Source organism: Oncorhynchus nerka, linkage group LG4, assembly GCF_034236695.1.
Source record: "Oncorhynchus nerka isolate Pitt River linkage group LG4, Oner_Uvic_2.0, whole genome shotgun sequence".
In the NCBI taxonomy this organism is placed as follows: Eukaryota; Metazoa; Chordata; class Actinopteri; order Salmoniformes; family Salmonidae; genus Oncorhynchus; species Oncorhynchus nerka.
In genome coordinates, this window is record NC_088399.1 from 13,521,830 (window position 1) to 13,542,770 (window position 20,941).

Consider the following 20,941-nt stretch of genomic DNA (forward strand, 5'->3'; position numbering starts at 1 on the left):
ATCTACATTTTACCAATCACTCTTATCCAGAGCGACTTACAGGAGCAATTAGGGTGGGCACATCGGCATGTTTTTCATCTAGACAGATCAGGGATTTGAACCAGCAACCTTTCAGTTACTGGCCCAAAGCTTTTAACCACAAGGTTACCTGCCACTCCCTTCCAGTGATCAAGTCTTAAATATATAGATTTCAACGCACAAACGTAAAAGCTACCGTAGAAAAGTAGATCATGTTAGCCCACTGTGACAATACAGTGATAGTATAGTACTACTACAATAGTAACAAGATTATAGAACAGTTAAATGCGTCTTACCTTGCAGTAGATTACTTCGACAGTAAAGCGAGACGACTGGAGTTTCTAATTGTCTTATATAGCTACTTCCCTTTCAACCAACCAACTCTGGATTTGGTATGGAAAAAAAAGTGTGAAACTGTAACACACCTCCTGCATATAGGTTTGTCACATGGTGTCATGCCACTAGCTATTATACAGTGTATTTATATTCACACACTGACCAATGCAGGTGGGGGGTGGGTTGTAGTAGAAAGACATAAGATATATTATTATATTAAGACAGTACATTTTAAATAATAGAAAAACATGGTATTTATTCATGTTTTGTGATCAAACAGTAGAATATTTGATTTGTGTGAAATTATGTAAACTTTATATACAACTGATTGTCATATTGTAATTTGGCTGAGCAATAATTTAAAAAAAATACATATTGTCTAGGCCTCTATCTGTTCTTTTCACACTGATCATCATCATAACGAGGCACACAATATGTATGGAAGACCCGTTGAGTTCCACTGGGTGGCGTCCTCACCCCTCCAAACTATCAGAAGGGTTCCTATTGAATACACATATGCTAACGGAAAGTGGTGTTTTTTATCATCCGTGTAAGTGTTTTATTTATTAGGGACTATAGTAGCCCAACATCTCGGTCTCTTATTTGGCACCATCATTTATCATCATCTGAAGGTGGTGATTTTTTTTTTATTGTTTATTTCACTTTTGTATATATTATCTACTTCACTTGCTTTGGCAATGTTAACACATGTTTCCCATGCCAATAAAGCCCCTTTGAATTGAATTGATAAACGTTTCAGTTTGATAACTAGAGATGGGATTGTACCCGAGATTTTCTGATATTATATATATATATATATATATATATATATACATTTGACATATTTAACGAACATTATATTAGGAACGCTATGATTTGTTTCTTTTTTGTTGTTGTAAATAAGTAAGGAAAGCGCATATGTGTATTTTCATATGGAGCAGCTTGTCTCACAGTATGGATATTATACCTACGAGTTTGCTAGGCAGAGGTGTTGTTGCGTGCGTTCTTCAACACCGATTTGTTGAACATGGTTTGAAGTCATGTCACACTTTCACCCCCTCGGCGGAGAGCCATACTGTGTGACGTCAGTTGTTAGGGGCGGACACTGCTTTATAAAGCTCGGAGCGACTGTTCAGCGTTCCACATCAAATGCAGCAAGTCTCTCTCACTATAGAGTAGACATGGATATACTCAGGAGTATCGCTCACCAACCCACCATGTGTGAACACTCGGTGAACAAGCCCTCCGAGATTAAGAGGAAGAAGTCAGAGGAGCAAATTCAAGCCACACAAGAGTTGTCACGGATTATTACGGATCCAACGAAGGGGAAATGCTATTGCCGAGGAAAAGTTCTGGGCAAGGTAAATTCATTTCAACAGATTGGTTAGGAATTCTACCTGGCTGAGTCTTAAAAAAATAAAAATACAATTCCATTATTGTCCAGGGAAAAAAAGTTGTTGTACATTGTTCATGTTATCATTTGCAGTAGCCTATTGCAAGCCATTTTGATTGATGATAACGTGATAAATCATAATATTATTGGTGTAGAAACTGTTTCGATGTGGGTCCATGCAATTACACCAATGGCTGTGAGATATTGAGCGTCAGGCTACATTGATCCGCTGGTCCATTTTCAGTACGTCTTTGTTGATTTACCGATCTGACACTTCTCTGTCCATAGGGAGGATTTGCCAAATGTTATGAATTCACAGATTTGGCATCAGGCAAAGTGTATGCTGCAAAGATCATTCCACACACGCGGGTCTCCAAACCGCACCAAAGGGAAAAGGTATGCGCAATGCTTTATTTTCTTTTATTGATTGTGGCGCATGTCGTGTGTGTGCATGTAATTTGACCATAGGCCATTTGAATTCCTCCACAGATTGACAGAGAGATTGAGCTGCACAGAATTCTCCACCATAAGCACATTGTGCACTTCTACCACCACTTTGAGGACAAAGACAACATCTACATTCTCTTGGAATACTGCAGTCGACGAGTGAGTTAAACCCTCCCCAAACCTTTACTAAAGTGGTCAATTAACAAATGCTAATTTTCATTTTCTGTTGCAAAATGTTGTGCCTTTAATTAATAAGACTCGGTTGACTTTGCTGCCTACTTCTTTGGTTTCAACAGAGGTGATTTCTTTTTAACCACTTCCTTTGTTTACCTTGCAGTCACTGGCCCACATCCTGAAGGCTCGGAAAGTACTGACAGAGCCTGAGGTGAGGTACTACCTCCGACAGATCGTCTCCGGGTTGAGGTACCTCCACGAACAGGAGATCCTGCACAGGGACCTGAAACTGGGTAGGTTGGCTACTCACACCAGTCTCTGTTGGATCATTGGGTGAAATATTGTTTTTGTTTCACCATTAAGCAAACAAATGGATGCTCACCATTTCTGTAGTGTTTTAGGACAATGGCACATCCTTCAGGTCATTGATAGAACATTTGTACTCATTGACTTCTGACTTAACACTGCTTTAAATGAATAATCCTTCTACCTTGCAGAATGTTGCTCTTTTTATAAGATGTGCGTAGCCAAGTTCATTAGACAGACTGCCTCATGTATATTTCCCCCTCTGAGGTTGTCTTCATTGTCATGACCAAAGTCACTAACCCCCCTCGCCCCTCCTCCCCGTAGGCAATTTCTTCATCAACGAGTCTATGGACCTGAAGGTAGGGGACTTTGGCCTGGCTGCCAAGCTGGAGCCCGTTGAGAACCGGAGGAGGACGATATGTGGCACGCCCAACTACCTGTCCCCTGAGGTGCTCAACAAGCAGGGCCACGGCTGCGAGTCAGACATCTGGGCCCTGGGATGCGTCATGTATGTTTGGTTTGGATACTTCCATGTTCACATTCACCTCAATAGAGCCTCTTGCTTCATTCAGATTCATGTCTGAATTCCCTAAGTGTTTAAATCCTAACCTGAGATGTTAGTGTATTTTACCTTTATTTAACTAGATATGTTGGAGGCTACTTGGGTTAATCCTGGCATTTGTGTCAGTCAGATTTCAGAATTGTACTGTAGGTTTAGGTTATGCACATGCTTCTCATGTTAGGATTCAGCTGTTGAAGTTTGAGTTTAGCTATTCAACTCATGTTTCTTTAGTGAGTGCAGGCAGCTACAATTTATTGGTTGTGATTGTGTGAACACAAGGCTATTCCCTTGACTATAAAACGGTGGATAGAGTATAGGTCTGACCCAAACACTGTCCGTCATTAGTGGGGTTACTGACTGTCTCTGTCCATCCCTTGCATCTGCAGGTACACCATGCTCCTTGGCAGACCCCCGTTTGAGACCACCAACCTGAAGGAGACGTACCGATGTATCCGCGAGGCACGCTACACCCTGCCCTCCTCCCTGACGGCCCAGGCCAAACAGCTGATCAGCAGGATGCTGGCCAAGAGCCCTGCAGACAGACCACACCTGGAGGACATCCTCAGACACGACTTCTTCACCCAGGTGTGTTTCATGTTTGGAAGGGGGAGGCTGTCTGTCTCTGTGACATACTGACCATGCATACTCAACACTTATCCCCAGAAGCACACCTCCTTTCTACTCATATTTAGGTAGAGATCAGTCCATACTTGGTCCATGGGCTACCTCGACATCAGGCTAACTTCCATTCCCTTTCTGTGTGTCTCCCAGGGTTTCACTCCAGACAAGCTGTCGGCCAGCTGCTGCCACACGGCCCCAGACCTCCACCACACCAGCCCTGCCAAGAGCTTCTTCAAGAAGGCTGCGGCCGCCCTGTTCGGAGGGGGCAAGAAGGACAAAGCCAAGTACTTGGGGACTTTGAGTAAGTAGTACTTTAAAGGTACTCCCTGTCTGTGTGCTTATTATCCTATTGAAATGTTAAGTATTGAAAGGGTATTTGAGTAGTAAGGAGGATGATTTAACTTTCACATTCTCAATAAATTGCAATGGAACTTGGTCTACTTGCTCCAATACATCTGCATACATGTATCAAAGTAACCTGACAAATGCAACAAAAAAACAGTTTGTTAAAAACAATGCTGATCTTACCTACGTAGTGGCCATCTTAGTTAAATTTGACACCATTTTCTAACTGCCATTTTTGTTCTGCACACAGATAGAATGGCCAAAGAGGAAGAGGAGCTCACCAGGCTGCGGAATGACCTGAGGAAGACGTCTATCAGCCAGCCTCTCTCCAGACAGGCATCGGAGAACGGCAGCAAGCCCCCTGTGGCCCCCAGTGTGGCCAGGCCAGCGGCCTCTGTCAAGGAAGGGGTCAACGGCACCAACAAGCAGCAGCTGAAGGACACAATCCGTTTGATTGTCAGAGGCACCCTGGGCAGCTGCAGTAGTGAATGTAAGTGCAGAGCTAGACTTGGCTTTGTGTAAAATTGCACACTTCCCTATATTGTGCACAGTTAGATATATTATCTTTTTTTAAGTATGAGTGGATTTTAAAGTGTGCCAGTTACATTTGAGACAATCGATGTGCAGTCTTTTTAGAAGACTGAGATAGGATAGATTCCTAGTTCAGTAGGATGTTTTTGAAACCAAATGTAAACATAGAGAATGGTCTTTGATATTTTTTGATTGGTCTGCAGGTCTTGAGGACAGTACCATGGGCAGTGTAGCAGACACCGTGGCCCGGGTGCTGCAAGGGTGTCTGGAGAATATGCCGGAAGGTATGTAATAAACACAATGAACTGAATGAAGATAAAAATGTATTTGATTTATATCACCGTGGCAACCTAAACATGTAATTAAAATGAAACCATACAAGAAATTAAGAGATTTTTCTCAATTCTGTGGTATAGTATTGAGTTAATGTTTTCCCCTCCCCCTAGCGGATGACCTTCCCAAAGAGAATCTGGGCAGCAGTTTCCAGTGGGTGACCAAATGGGTGGACTACTCTAACAAGTATGGCTTTGGCTACCAGCTGTCGGACCACACCGTGGGAGTCCTCTTCAACAATGGCACACACATGAGTCTGCTGGCAGATAAGAGGTGAGTAGTGCCACCCTGTCTGAAGTTTGGTTCCAGATCTTACTAATGCATTGGAAAAGAGGATGGTCAATTCCAAAGCTATTAGGTAAGAAAAAAGGATATGTTTGGCCTGGTCGATCCCTAGGCATTGCTATTACTTAGCCATTCCATTCTCACACAAGGTGTTATCATGCCATTGGTATCCCTCTAACTGTTTTCCCAAATGGTGTTTTCTCCAGGACCGTTCACTACTATGCCGAGCTGGGCCATTGTTCTGTCTTCTCCACCTGCGAGGTTCCAGAGCCATTCATAGGCCAGGTCACCATTTTGAAATACTTTGCCCATTACATGGAGGAGAACCTTATGGATGGTGGAGACTTGCCCAATGTGACAGACCCCAGGGCCCCCAGGCTCTACCTGCTGCAGTGGCTGAAGTCCGACCGGGCCCTCATGATGCTCTTCAACGACGGCACCTTCCAGGTACAGCTGCACAGCTATATCGCTTATGGTCTTATTTCTAGATGACTGTTCTCTAAAATGAGTAGGGTGACATTTTAGATTAACCCATTTGACTGCTTCTTGAAAGTGGGGGACAGAAACTCCCTGATATGGAAAAACAAATGAGAATATATTGAAACATATCCAGCCACACTTTCACACACGCAAACTCCTCGCTTTCACAAGTGCAAGCGCGCACACCTCTCAAAACAAATCTCTAATCTGACTAGACTGCTCCTCACCACAGACCGTCTACATATTCCCACTCCCATGTGACAGAATCCTTGCTTAGTTGGTACTCCTCCTAACCTCCCTCCCCTCCCTTGCAGGTGAACTTCTACCATGACCACACCAAGATCCTCCTGTGCAGACAGAGTGATGAGTACCTGCTCACCTACATCAACGAAGAGCGCATCTCCACCAACATGCGCCTGAGCACCCTCCTAATGTCCGGCTGCAGCGCTGACCTGTGCAGTCGCATGGAGTACGCACTCAACATGCTGCTGCAGAGGTGCAACTGAAGAACCGAGACTGCAGCCATTTTGGGGGCTTTGGTGTTTGCGTGAGAGGTCAAGAGGCTGGGATTGGTTTAACGGGAGAACTTGTTAATTGACGTGGCTCTGTTGTGGTGGGAAGTCTGTGGCTGCATGGATGGAATGGAGGTACAAAGAACGAATCCCTTCATGGAAAGGCTGGTAAGGGGAGCGGGACAATGCTGGGCTGGATCCAGACGATACATTGCAAAAAGGAACTGAAACGCTAATGTTTTTTTTAAAGGACAATCTTTTTGTGTGGTTGCGGAGTTAGGTGTTTTGGTTAAGGCGAGGCTTCAACAGGGTGGGGATGAATTGAGTAGTTCTCTGCAGGGCAGAGGAGGAAATGTGTTACTGTGACAACATTCCACAACACTAGGTGGGGAGTTGGCTTCTAGCCAGGTGGTCTTTTGCTAAGCCAATGGCGTGGCTACAACTGTGCCCTACTGTGACATCATCAAAGGTAGAGAAAGCCAGAGGACCTTCTGGACCAATGCCATTTCACATAGTGTACATGAGTAGATTAATTTATTACATGGTGCAGTATTTATTTAATAAACAAACCCTCTTTGTATATATTTTGTGACTGATGCTGTTTTAAATGTCATGATTTTCATTAAATCATAATGTTGCGGTCATAGTTCTGTCTTTACTCTCCCTCAGTCCTCTATTATGATTTAACAATTTAGAGTATGTCCATATAAAATATTGTGGTTACCAACCAAGGGAATTAGTTATTGTTTGTAGTCCCATTTAATTATATTCAAGTGTGTGTCATTAAGCTAGTCTAAACCCAATTTGGATGTGCAGCCTCCATACAGAACTCAATAGCAGAAAATGGTAAACTTCAATAGTGTACAGGTCATCTGTAAAAAAAAAAAAAAAATTATAGTATGTTTTTCTGACTACTCTATATCCAGACCAATTAAATGATCACATACCTATGACTTGACTGGTTTAGGCCTACTAGTCAAACATCAACTCATGATTCATATTTTCTGTCAGGACCTATATATAGGTCTTACTCTCTCCATATAGCCTACACACAGTAGCTAGCTGTACAATGCATTCAACTACAGCAGCTATTGCTCACAATATACCATTATATAAAGCGTTCTGCAGTATGTGGTTCTACACTTGCATTTATTTAGCTATTTCCAACCAGCCGTTCTCCACTTAGCACACATACTCAATCCACAGGGACTCATCCACACTGCCTTGAAGTTAAATTCTCTGTTCTTTTTTTAAAGACAAAGTATCAGCAAGGCTTCTTGACTTGCTTCAAGGGGGGTTTTATTATTAGAAACACAACTCTGTTTCTCACTGGCAACTTGAAAAGGTTATGAAGTCAAATGAAATCCAAAATTCATGATTCTCTTTACCAATGTGTTTCTGGTTCTGTACATCAAACTCAAATGGCCGACATTAAGCACTGTTAGCAAGGTAAGTGCTTTTGTTTGATGACATATTGGACGAATGTGTTGCCGAGCAGCAATAATAGCATTTCTCATGAGAGATGGGTCATTGTAGAAGACAAACCCTGGATGTCTTTTCAGCTCAATTATTTTTCTTGAGACCTGGATTCCGCCGCCGCTGCGCCATCGTTAGCCGTTTCAACCCCATTAATCATTTAGCTGGGACAGGCACCGCCATAGCATACATACTGAGTGAAATTACTGACAGGAAACAGCGGTGCACTAAGTGTGAATACATCCTCAGCCCTGTCAGAGGATATCCTGTCTTCACTCAGAGCAGAGGGTGTGAAGACCAGGTTTGGTTGCTGTTCCCACCAACCCATTTAACTAAAAGCAAAAAAGACAATGAAATGGCGCATGTTGTCAATATACAGACCGTTGGATGAAACGGGGATGTTATAAAGTGAAGGTTGATCATTGGCAGCATGGTGTTAAAAGAGATACATAATGTCACTTCTGTGACAATAGACTGTTGGATAAAACAAAGTTGTTATAGTTGAAGGTTGCTTCGATGGCAGAGTGGTGTCGAGTTGTGCCACCTAATGTCACCAGGTTAGATGTACAGTTTGACAAGTACAGAGTTCTGTTTGGCGTTGGAAGCCTTCACACTATACAAAGAGAGATTTATGGAGTAGAGACCTCCACTGTGAAGGACTGTTATGGGGGGATATTAAGTGGAATTGAAGAAAAGGCTCTTGCTGCAGAGACTGTACCAACGATGGTTACATAACTCCGAGGCCTGCCAGAGCTGAACGTACGGCTACACCTTCGTTGGTATACAAAAGGACATTACATGAGCATGAAAGTAAACCAGAGCAACAAGACAAGTAATGGAATTTGCGAGGGAAATTATGTCAGTTGGTTTCCATGTCAACTGAACTTTTTTTCTCTCCTTGAGAACATGTTTCTCTTTCGAAAAGCAATTCCAGTTGGCAATTCTTCACTTGGTTCTGATGGAGATGTTCCCGGGAAGAAAACACTGAGACCAGGAGGCTGTGTGGTCGAACAGAAGGGACGACAGGAGTCTCCACTCCATCTTGTCTGTTTGTGTGAAATCCAGGCCACTTTGTCCAAAATGAGTAAAGATCCAGATGATCTAATTAGAATGAATGAACAAAATAAGTGATATTCACTGTTTCATGTTGTTGGCCCTCTGTGCGCATCTCTGCAGAATAATAGTCAGGGAATTACATTTTGATAGGGTGCTTTCTGAGATAATACTCTGTTCTGCTTTGCCTGCTCTGTGTAGGTCATGGCATGTATCTCTATCTCCCTCCAGTGTGATGCCATCGTTTTTTCAAGATGCTTTCAGTCACTTTTTGTCATTAACAGTTCATGCCATACTTGTTTTCTCCTACTACAGTGAGTGAAGATGAGGCACTAGTGATGAAGCACATTTCTAAAACTACCATTGGGCCCGTGCACACTGAAGTTGTACAACTGATTTAGAGCAGAGACCTTTTCTGACAAAAAGAGTTAAACAATGGTTGTGTAAAAATTTTTGTGCAGACAAATATTTCAGTTGTATCACACCATTCTGTCAAATGCATTATATTAGTGGTGTTGTCTTGACTAGAGCTGCTTCCAGGCATCACAATTGGCTAACACCCAGTAGTTATTCAATTTGATGAACCTTGATCCCATTGGTCAACTAAAAAACTTTCTTCCCTTGTCTGGTCTTACCTTGTCTTCTGACCTGTCGATCATTACCTGTTCTTAGTATGAGCCATTTCATGACTTCAGATAAGGGTCTCCATTTTTTCAGAGTAGTGTGCTGCTCCTAGAAATCACTCTCTACTTTTGACATGGGAGCAGCAGATTGAAGCCCAAGGGCCATGGAAGACCTCAGAGAAACTGACAGAAGAACAGCCTGCAATGCCTGATACATGGAACAACCTCTACCTTATTGAATAGCTGTCATTACCTGGGTGGTTGAAGAAGATGTAGGCCTACTGAACGTGTTTACTTAGATCTCCATTAGCTTTTGCAAAAGCAGCATCTACTCTCCCTGGAGTCCAAGGAAGTGTTAGTCCATAAGGAGTTCACGCTTTGAAGTCACTTTCATGAGACAATTATGTGAGTGTTTTAGCGAAATGTCAGATATGCGGCAGTTACAGTGTTATCTCTGTACAATACGTTTGTTTGTATCAAGCCGTAATCCTCTAGGGGAGGACCTTTTAAGCTAACAATTGAAATTGCTTTAAGATGGTCATACCAAGAAGCATAAGGTATAAAAAAAATATATATACATAACTTATTTAATGAAACATTAAATAATGTCTCCACGCTCTCTCCACTGGCTTCCAGTTGAAGCTCGCATCCGCTACAAGACCATGGTGCTTGCCTACGGAGCTGTGAGGGGAACGGCACCTCAGTACCTCCAGGCTCTGATCAGGCCCTACACCCAAACAAGGGCACTGCGTTCATCCACCTCTGGCCTGCTCGCCTCCCTACCACTGAGGAAGTACAGTTCCCGCTCAGCCCAGTCAAAACTGTTCGCTGCTCTGGCCCCCCAATGGTGGAACAAACTCACTCACGACGCCAGGACAGCGGAGTCAATCACCACCTTCCGGAGACACCTGAAACCCCACCTCTTTAAGGAATACCTAGGATAGGATAAAGTAATCCTTCTCACCCCCTTAAAAGATTTAGATGCACTATTGTAAAGTGGCTGCTCCACTGGATGTCATAAGGTGAATGCACCAATTTGTAAGTCGCTCTGGATAAGAGCGTCTGCTAAATGACTTAAATGTAATGTAAATGTAAACATTGAATTTGGCATTACTGCTATTATTCATAAGAAACACATTGAAGAACAGATTCACTACATGGAACAACAGACAGTCCAAATAAACAACTAAAGGGTGTTTGTTCTGAAGTGTCTGTCCTATATCTGAGAGATCATTGTTTTTAACGTGTATTTATCCTATTATTTTAGACACTAAACTACTTTATCTCCATCTCTAGTACTTCCATTAATTAAAAAAAAAAACTGGTAGCAGGGATCTTCAGATGAGTCTTGTGAGAGTCTCAGCTTTCCACAGATGAGGCCAAAATGGCAATCCATCCAAGTGTGCCAACTCTTATGTAAATGAGAAAAAAAAATGGAGAATCAGAAAGAGATGGGTCCAGAGGATATGGATTCATTCCAATTCCCTTGAAAAAGAAAAGGAGAGCCGCACACTCTAGGAGCGCAGATGCAATAATTGAATAACCTAATAAACAACGTTCTGACAGACAAGCTGTCTTCATCAGGGTACAATGACAAACACTGAGGGTCACTAGTTTATATAGTGTCAAAGGACACACACAGGTGTCTGTAATCATGGTGTGGCCTGATATCATTGTTTAATTTTCAGATATAAATAGAACATACAAAAACCATGAATGAGAGCATGCGATCATTGATACAGTGTGGCTACATAAGCCTACAAACATTTACAATGAATAGCAAAATCACAACAATCACAAGAATGGCTTCAGATCAAAGTCTACGTTGAGACCGAAGGGAGCAAGGGTCTTTAAATTAAAGATTTAGCCTCTCGTCTTAACAATAAATTGTCAAGGTCACCCCTTGTCCTAGGGAGGGTGACGTGTTCGATGCCGATATAACGTAGAGACGAAATCGAGTGCTTCGCATTCAAAAAGTGGGCCGCAACTGGGCACGGTGAGTTTTTACACCGAATGGCGCTACGAGATTCACACTTTTCATTCGCGCTTCTTTTTACATACATCATTTTTACCACAAGGACAAGTTATAAGATATATAACTTCCCAATTCCCTGCCATCACAAAGGAGCGAACACCATCTGAAGTCCATGACTCACACAATCTTACAAAACATGTCCATCTGCCAGCCAAGGCCATAATCTCCTCTTATATCCTATATACAAACAGCAAGCATCATGGAGTCTACCCCTATGTCCTAAAATCCATATAGACGGACGAACGGACGGACTCGGCAACCAAGTCCGACTATTATGTCATAACTCACGCCTGAGTGTACTGTACATAGCAATGCATCTCTCTATTCTGACTATCCTTCAACTTTCAGAATGACCCTGGCCTGTGAACGGTCTCTCAATGATGTCCCATTAGGCCCTCCATTACGGTGTCAATGCCGAGGCTGTCCTAATATGGACACCATACTCCATAGCCCCATTACATCATACTGAATAGCCTACTGCATGCTATTGTTTGTGTTTAGTCCTTTTATCATCGTATAATTGTTTTGTGACTGAATAGACATTTGCTCTGCTATGCTTTTCTTTTGACTGCTATGTGGGTGTACTTGGATACATTAGAAGAGCATTCAGTGCTGTACATGCATGCCGATATCTCTGGATCAGAAAGGTCATGGATAGGATTGTGGATCAAGATACGTTTATCATAAACTGTGTCAAATTATATCTGGCTTAGCTACACTAGTGTTCCAATACTTCCTGCTTCAGTTTTGGACCGATGCAGTTACAATAAGTCACTCTCTTCCTCCAACTGCCAAGACGTTTTAATTTGACACATTCACTTTGGACGCCTTTCTGAGTGACTAGAGGGATAATTTCTGTATGTCTTTTTGTTGTTGTTTGTAATTCAGGATATGGGATGATACACAAGCCTTTCATGGATTCCATAGTACAATGAAACCTTACAGTAAACAGTGATGAAACAGTGACTGACATCAGTTGATTGGAATGTGGAATGATATGCTATTGCTATTGGGTTCATTTCAATGGGGCACCTCTCAATAGTCTAAGTGTCTTCTTCTCCTTGTCTCCTACCCTTCATCTGTACTAACCTGAGGGGACAGGACATGTGAAAGAATTATCGCCTGTCTAGTTCAATTAGGACAGTTCACATGAAGGAAAGGAGATGAGGAGAGAAAGCCACCTTAGAGTTAAGAACATACCCACTAAAAAGGCTGACAATGGATGAGGCGTTTACAGTATTTCCCTTCAGTTTTAAACACTTTGACTTTAACAAGTCTTTCTATCCGATCAGTCCCTTGCAAAAGCATTGCATAATGCATAGATGATGAGAAATGAACTGACACACAGTTCGGACACTCATCAGTATGACAGTAACCAGGTCCAGAACAGAGGCTGGGAAACGGACAGTATTAAATAGTGCCATGACTACTAACTCTCTGGTAACCCAGGTAACTCAAGCTAGCTATAAAACCAGATTCAAAAACCAGAAAAAATACCACCTTATGGCAGGACGGGGACTGTGAAGAGCCACACAGAAATGTTTAACCTTTTCTTATTGTATTTTCCATTGTATTATGTATTGTATTATGCATGTGGTACATGGTTGGGTTAAAACTGTGATGCGTGGATGTCTTGGCTGGCTATCTTAAGATAAATGCACTAGCTGTGGGTCACTTTTGATGGGAGTGTCTGCTGAATGGCTAAATTTCAATGTAAATGTGTGTGTTTTTATGTCTATTGTTTATTTGATTTGTTATGTTGTTTCCTGTTTGGACTCCAGGAAGAGTAGCCATTGCCTCAGCAGCAGCAAATTGGGGATCCTAATAAATATCAAAATACAAAATGCTAAACTGTACAGAAATCCGACTTAGAATAACTCTGAAATCATCTAGGCATTTCCCACGGCTGAAAGACTTTAGGTATTGTACATAAATCAGACTGATACTTGACTGCATACCTGGAACACCCTGACCTGCCCAATCATGTTGTTTGGCACACAGAGGTAAATAGCACTTCCTCTAAACTGATACTGATGCCGCACCCTTACAGAACATTCCAGAACACGTCTTGCCGCTTTCTGTCTTCATCTTTCTTTCTTAATGCTGTCATTAAGTTACTTGACATTTGCAGAATAAAGGACAAAAGCTCACATAGGGTATTTATTGGTTTTACTGAGTTATGGACCTTTAAAGGCTTATACAGTGCTTTCAAAAAGTATTCATACCTCTTGACTTATTCCACATTTTGTTGTGTTAGAGCCTGAATTCAAAATGGATTAAATAGATGTTTCTTCTCATCAATCTGAACATAATACCCCATAATGACAAAGTGAGTAAGAAAGTTTTGCAAATTTATTTAAAATGAAATACAGAAATAGCTCATTTACATAAGTATTCACACCCCTGAGTCAATACATGTTAGAATCACTTTTGGCAGCGATTACAGCAGTGAATCCTTCTGGGTAAATCTCTAAAAGCTTTGCGAACATGAATTGTACAATATTTGCATATTATTATTATTTTTATTCTTCTCTCAGTTAGTTTTTGATCATTGCTAGACAGCCATTTTCAAGTCTTGTCATTGATTTTCAAGTCGATTTAAGTAAAAAATGTAACTAGGCCATACAGGAACATTCAATGTTGTCTTGGTAACCAACTCCAGTGTATATTTGGCCTTGTGTTTTAGGTTATTGTCATGCTGAAAGGTACATTTGTCTCACAGTGTCTGTTGGAAAGCAGACTGAACCAGGTTTTCCTCTAGGATTTTGCCTGTGCTTAGCTCTATTCCATTTATTTTTAAACAAAATCAAAATCCCTAGTCCTTGCAGATGACAAGTATACCCATGCGTGATGCAGCCACCACAACGCTAGAAAATATGAAGAGTGGTACTTAGTGATGTGTTGTGTTGGATTTTCCTCAAACATAATACTTGGTATTCAGGACATAAAGCATTTACAAGCATTTCGCTATGCCCACAATAACATCTGCTAAATATGCATATGTGACCAATAACATTTTATTTGATTTAAAGTGAATTTCTTTGCCACATTTTCAGCTGTTTTACTTTAGTGCCTTAATGCAAACAGGATCCATGTTTTGGAATATTTTTTATTCTTTATTATTTTTCTTCTTTTCACTCTGTCATTTAGGTTAGTATTGTGGAGTAACTACAATGTCGTTGATCCATCCTCAGTTTTCTTCTATTACAGCTACTAGACTCTGTAACTAATCACTGAGCAGTTTCCTTCCTCTCTGGCAACTGAGTTAGGAAGGACACCTGTATCTTTGTAGTGACTGGGTGTATTGATGGGTGTATTGATACACCATCCAAAGTGTAATTAATGACTTCACCATGCTCAAAGGGATATTCATTCTCTGTGGGGTTTTTTGTTGACCAATCTACCAATAGGTGCCTTTGCGAGGCATTGGAAAACCTCTCTGGTCTTTGTGGTTGAATCTGTGTTATGAAATTCATTGTTCGGCTGAGGGAGCTTACAGATAATTGTATGTGTGGGGTACAGAGATGAGGTAGTCATTCAAAAATCATGTTAAACACTATTGCACACAGAATGAATCCATGCAACTTATTATGTCTTGTTAAGAAAAGTTTTACTCCTGAACTTATTTAGGTTTGCCGTAACGAAGCGGTTAAAAACTTATTGATTCAAGACATTTCAGCTTTTCAAAAAACATAATTCAACTTTGACATTATAGAGTATTGTGTGACACAATTTTTTTTATCCATTTTAAATCAGAATGTAACACAACAAAATGTGGAAAAAGTAAAGGGGTGTGAATAGATACACTGTAAGTATTGCTCTGGTTGTGTACAGAATAACCATATGTCTGAGCCAGCTAATGGAATGTCCGGATTTGCCACTCTAGCACTCTGCTCCGCAATGGATGGAACCGGAAACTTTGTTGCAGAAACAATGGGCTTGACTGGGCGTCTTGCCCTGCATTGCACAGGACTTTGTGGTTTATGGGATCTCTCTCTCTCTCTCTCTCTCTCTCTCTCTCTCTCTCTCTCTCTCTCTCTCTCTCTCTCTCTCTCTCTCTCTCTCTCTCTCTCTCGTACCAATGGACGTCGACTTTTAATTTGCATCTCTCAAACCCAGCAGATTTAATGAAGTACGTGTGAGTACGGCGTCCATATTAGGACAGCCTCAGTCACAAGGAGTTGATGACTGACATCACCCAAAGACATCAGTTATTTTGAAATTATATCAAATATTTTCCTTAAGAAGACACACTTCTTTACATTGAGGACCCGTGAGGTCCCCTTTGAACCTATGCCTCTCTCTCCCTGAGTAGTGTGTGTACCAATGGACACCAGCTTTTAATTTGTATCTGAAATGTGTCTGCCACATTTAACCCAACCCATCTGAATCAGAGAGGAGCAGGGGGCTGCCATAATCAACAGCCACATCTTCAACAACCAAGGAACAGTGGGTTAACCACCTTGCTCAGGGGTAGTACAACATATTTTTACCTTGTCAGCTCAGGGAATCGATCCAGCAACCTTTCGGTTACTGGCCCAACACTCTAACCACTAGGCTACCTGTTGGTTCAATTGGAACCCATTGAACTGAGCTGTGGAACATGTAGGATCTAAATTTGATCACCATGTTGTTGCAGGACTTGATTTGCCGTAAATAAAATGTATCAACCCCTACAAAAATGTCCATTAATTATATAATCCACTCAATAATTCACATTTCCTGTTGCTGCAGGATTATTTTCCTGCTGTGAGAAACTGGTCAAATTAAGATCCTAAATCTGTTAGAAGTGTGTAACATGGGTGCATCAGCAGACGTTGACATATTGTTCCATCTAAATCACCTAATGTGAACCTATCCATCCGCCGTTGCAGCCAGTCATGATGATGTATGTTTGGTTTTATATCTACAAGGCAATAAGTATAATATGATCATTAAAGATAATTATTGGCAATGATTAATTTGATCTCTGATAGAATGATGGCAGTTGCAAAATCTCTATTATAGCATTGACTATCTCTTCATCATTCTCATCCGTTGTTATTGTCTCAGACATAGCACACAACGTAATTATCAACGCAGAGCAACAGAGTATTGATTTTGGCTGTGTCCCCAAAAGAACACCTTGCAACACCTTGGTAACACCCTTGATAAGCAGAGAGAGGAAGGGAGCAAACATTGTGGTTGAGAACAAATACAAAGTTCTGTTTATTTCCGGCGGCTGCACCTTGGTTGAAAAGGGCTCCACTCAAACTCTATCTAGTCTCACCCGGGAACATTTCACCACCTTAATGAAGTCACAGGGCATTCGTCAAAGGGGACAGGAGGAGAGGAGGGAGAGGAGGAGAGGAGGAGAGGGCAGACGTGTGACCGCCAAAGGGAAACGCAGAAACAGGAAGTATGGATAGAGTCCCCTAACCCCAAACAACTTCTATAACAAGCTCTAAACACCTTATGTAGGTGGCATTGGGAGTGGTTCTACTGCTAACAACATTGTATCACATATCACATATTTTTCAAAAATGTTTGGAGAAATAGGTCATAATTCATTTTAATGGACACACACACAAACTCATCATTGCAAATCTCTATCATTGCAGGTCTACGATCCAAGTGAAAATGTATATATATTTTTTAGCTTGATTGAGTAATTGATCCATATGAGGAAGCTTTGAATCAGAATGTACACATTTATTCACGTCCAAATGCATCCACTAACTACACACCGTTGCACCGTTGCATTCCACACTGTTGAGGGCAGGATGCAGCATGTGTCTCTCACCAGATCCTGCACACTCAGCTATGACACCACCCTTGTTTAACTAATGTAACATTTACAGAAGGATTGGGAGTTCTTGCGCTAAATGCCATGAATCATATAAATAGTGGCAGCGGTTATCGGAGGAGTGAAAGGATCACAAGGTGTAGCTTACAGTGTGAATGCATAATAACATCAGTTCTCACCGAAAGTAATTAGTCAATAATTGGTAAGCTTTATATTTTGTTGATGTGCCCATATTTGTACTGTATCAGTGAACCCATTTGAACCCTTAATTACCATCAGAACTATTTAACACTGTTAAGCTTCGTGTTTAACCTTTGAATGCATCAGCTCTGACAGAACATAGCAACTCGGAAATTGTAATAATTTAGATTCTACGGTATATGTCCCCCTAGCTGTACTGTATGAACTGTCACTGAACATAAAACACTAATTCATTCTCATCAGGACCTGCTAAGCACTGGTATGCTTCCTGTTACCAAGGAGGTAAGCTTTCTAGACTACATTACATATCCACGTGACAAACTGGTTAACAAATTAAATTTTCACAACACAGCTGCAATGCAGTTTTGTCAAGGTTTTAAAGCACTATGTAAAAATCCTGCTAGATAGTTAAAAGGACAGTTCACCCAAGTTACAAAATGACAAATTGGTTTCCTTACCCTGTAAGCAGTCTATAGACAAGGAATGATAGCAATTCATGCTTTGGTTCAGTTTCCCTGGCACTGTTTCCACATGCTAGCGTTGTAGCATGTTTTGAGCATCATATCCAAATCATCCTAAAGTATCTCAAATTGATTGTGAAGCCCAACAAACTCACTTATAGATGATTTGAAGATGATGCGCGAAAATTACTCAAATCAGCCGCATGATTTGAATGGGATTTGTGTCACAAACCAAAGCATGGAAACCAATATGCCATTTTGTAATTTGGGTGAACTATCCCTTTAAGAGCTCTGTGGGAACATACATCTTAGGTTAATTGATGCATGATGAATATACAACATTGTCATCGGTATATGTGGAGTTTATACTTATTCACAGCTGTCATTTATATAAATGGTGAAGAGAGCAGGTCTTTGAATAGTACCTTGTGGTACTCCTTTCTAAACGAATTGCACTTTGTTATCCAGAACCTGCACAAAAGCATTAGCTAGCCCTCCATTGTGTGTCTACACACCAACATCAGGGAAAGGATTACATACAGTATGTACTATTGTAGAACACTCAGCTTTAACATCATTAGGCCTATTGCTATAGATCAAACTCTATACTAAATGTACAATATTTAGTTGTTGTACCAGTCCTGTAATTTGCCCTCCCTAAATTAAAAGTAATTTCTCGTGATTATAATGTTTTCAATGAGCCATATAACATGTTGAAAGAAAGAAAGGGTCTTTTGACGCTCTGCCTAAGATTACCCGCGTCACAAGGAGGATGCTCACTGACAGTAAGTAACAGTGACTGTGGTAGACTGCAGCTGAGCGACTAAAGCTGGCATGCGGATATTTGCATCCCCCCACGTCTGACAGAGAGGGAGAATGTCACACAGAGTCCGGATGGAACTGAGAAGCTGATTGTGGGTGAGAGACGTGTTTATGTAGGGCTCCTGCTTGGTGAGTAAAGCTTGGCTGTGTTAGAATACAGTTGAAGAAGGCTTACGCTGTGGGCAAAACTGGTTGAGATGACGTCATAGTGAAGGTGTCACAATGTAATGACGCCATTGCTTCGTGTTAGTATTCACAATGTGTTTTTGTTTAGAGAACTGTGTTTCTCTAAAATATCACATTTATAATGAATTGATTTATAACATATTCTAACAGATAATGTTTGTTTAATAGAGGGCATGATTCTGGAACTTATGAAATTAAAGGTAGAATCAAAGACGTGTAATTCATTTGACCTTGAAGTCAAAAACCAATGGAGTGACTCAAAAATCATGTTAAAAAACATTTTTAAACCACAATGTAAACAGCTACCAACCCTTTCAAAGAACCCTTCTGTGTAATCGGAAAGTTAAGGCCTGCGATAATTTGATCAACACCCTGAGTCCACGGCCAAGGCCTCAGTGCCCAAGCCTTTAATCTCTGTGTATACGGTGTATTGATCGCCAGAGCTTTTTTAAAGTGTGTGTTCAGTCACACATTGATCTGGTTAATGACCACAGACCTGCCTCTGGTGAGAACTGAAGACTTGGCTTACGTTCCAAAGGGGCCCATAGGGTTCTGGTCAAACGTAGTACATAGGGAACAGGGTGCCGTTTGGGATTCATCCCAAGGCCTCAAACATTGAAGATCAAATCGAGGTCAGCAAACGTAGAGCCAACGGGTTAACTAAGGTGATAGAAGTAGCAGGCCGATAATTTGCATTAAGCTATTCATGTATTCAAAAGTATCCAAGAAGCGATTCATGTTTCACAATGGGTCCTGTTCAAATAATATCCGTGGTCAAACAAAGCATGCCCTGCTGCAAAAACTTGTGGTAGGAAATGGATTGTTTGACCAAGTGCACTTTATAGGAAGAGTGAGGAAGCAGGGGAGGGAGGGAAAAGACAGAACAGATAGAAGGACAGAGAATAGTGAGAAATAGAGATGCTTAACAACTTGAAATTATCTGCCATAGTGGACCTCTAAAGTAGATAGTGAGTCTTTATCTGAAATGTCCTGACACTACCCCGACATAAACCCTGTTACAATGATAACAACCATGTGACAACTAATTCTAAAGTGGCATGACAACATGTTTTTGAATCAGCTTGTGTGAGAACCCTGCAGCAACAACACTAAACAACAACAACAAAAAAAGAGTTGTTTTTTTGAGTGCAACTATTCCCTTTCTCAAAGAGATGTTTTTCAGCTTACCTCTAAAAGGTAGGATATGTGTCATTCAGAGGGTTACTGAAATAGAAACAGCGTCACCGGCAGTAGATAAGGCTGCTAAATAAGCCACAGACCTCTTACAACTGAAAGTAAAAGAAACCTAGCAGATAGGCCTGGTAAAATGCAAACATTCACGCAAAGTCATTAGGAGAGAGCCCAGCTAGCACATTTGGTTCCTTGGAAGTTGTGGGAACATATGTTTTTGGATTACCATTGGTTGTGGAGTGAAGACATACGTTTCCTACATTTTAAATACATTCCAACAGTATTTAAAAAGTATATATAAAAATATGTCAAATTCATCAAAACCTATTATTCAATCTATTTCAAAATAGATTCTTTTAGAATGCATTTTCGCATGTGTTTATCAATATATTTTAAAATGTATTGTATAAATATATTCCAACATGCATTTGTTAATAAATAAAACGATTAAAATGTATGGCAAATACACAACATTGGACAAATCATATCATAATGAAATGGTGACTGGCTGAACAATGAAACTTTAGTAGGCAGTTTGGCATCACATGCACTTATGTCCGTGTCATTAAGACTGCAGAACTGGCAGAGTAGGAACTCAACCTCCAATCACAGAACACAACATAACACATGACAATCCGTCTCATTGCAGGCCGAAGAGCACTAAAACAAAGCCACGCCCACAACATGCCACGCCCACGAGGCTTCTAATAGGCTGCCATCGCTACAAAATATATTTTGTCAAAATGCATTTTTATTGAACTTGAC

The 20,941-nt window shown here is 41.0% G+C and overlaps 1 protein-coding gene across 1 annotated transcript; it reads left to right on the top strand.

Moving 5' to 3' along the window:
• The first annotated feature begins 1,489 nt into the window (after positions 1 to 1,489).
• Positions 1,490 to 6,989, top strand: LOC115118350 (serine/threonine-protein kinase PLK2-like). Its single transcript, XM_029646949.2, has 12 exons — positions 1,490 to 1,715; positions 2,036 to 2,143; positions 2,237 to 2,353; positions 2,532 to 2,661; positions 2,999 to 3,182; positions 3,623 to 3,821; positions 4,008 to 4,158; positions 4,453 to 4,692; positions 4,937 to 5,017; positions 5,180 to 5,339; positions 5,558 to 5,798; positions 6,146 to 6,989. Exons 1-12 carry the CDS (start codon positions 1,536 to 1,538, stop codon positions 6,335 to 6,337), a joined length of 1,983 nt encoding a protein of 660 aa, XP_029502809.1. The 5' UTR covers positions 1,490 to 1,535; the 3' UTR covers positions 6,338 to 6,989.
• The last annotated feature ends 13,952 nt before the right edge of the window (positions 6,990 to 20,941 follow it).

Coding starts and splice junctions, on each gene's coding strand:
- LOC115118350 (XM_029646949.2), top strand. CDS start 1,536: ATGGATATACTCAGGAGTATCGCTCACCAACCCACCATGTGTGAACAC. Junction 2,662..2,998: donor GCACAGGGACCTGAAACTGG/GTAGGTTGGCTA, acceptor TCCTCCCCGTAG/GCAATTTCTTCATCAACGAG. Junction 5,340..5,557: donor AGTCTGCTGGCAGATAAGAG/GTGAGTAGTGCC, acceptor TGTTTTCTCCAG/GACCGTTCACTACTATGCCG.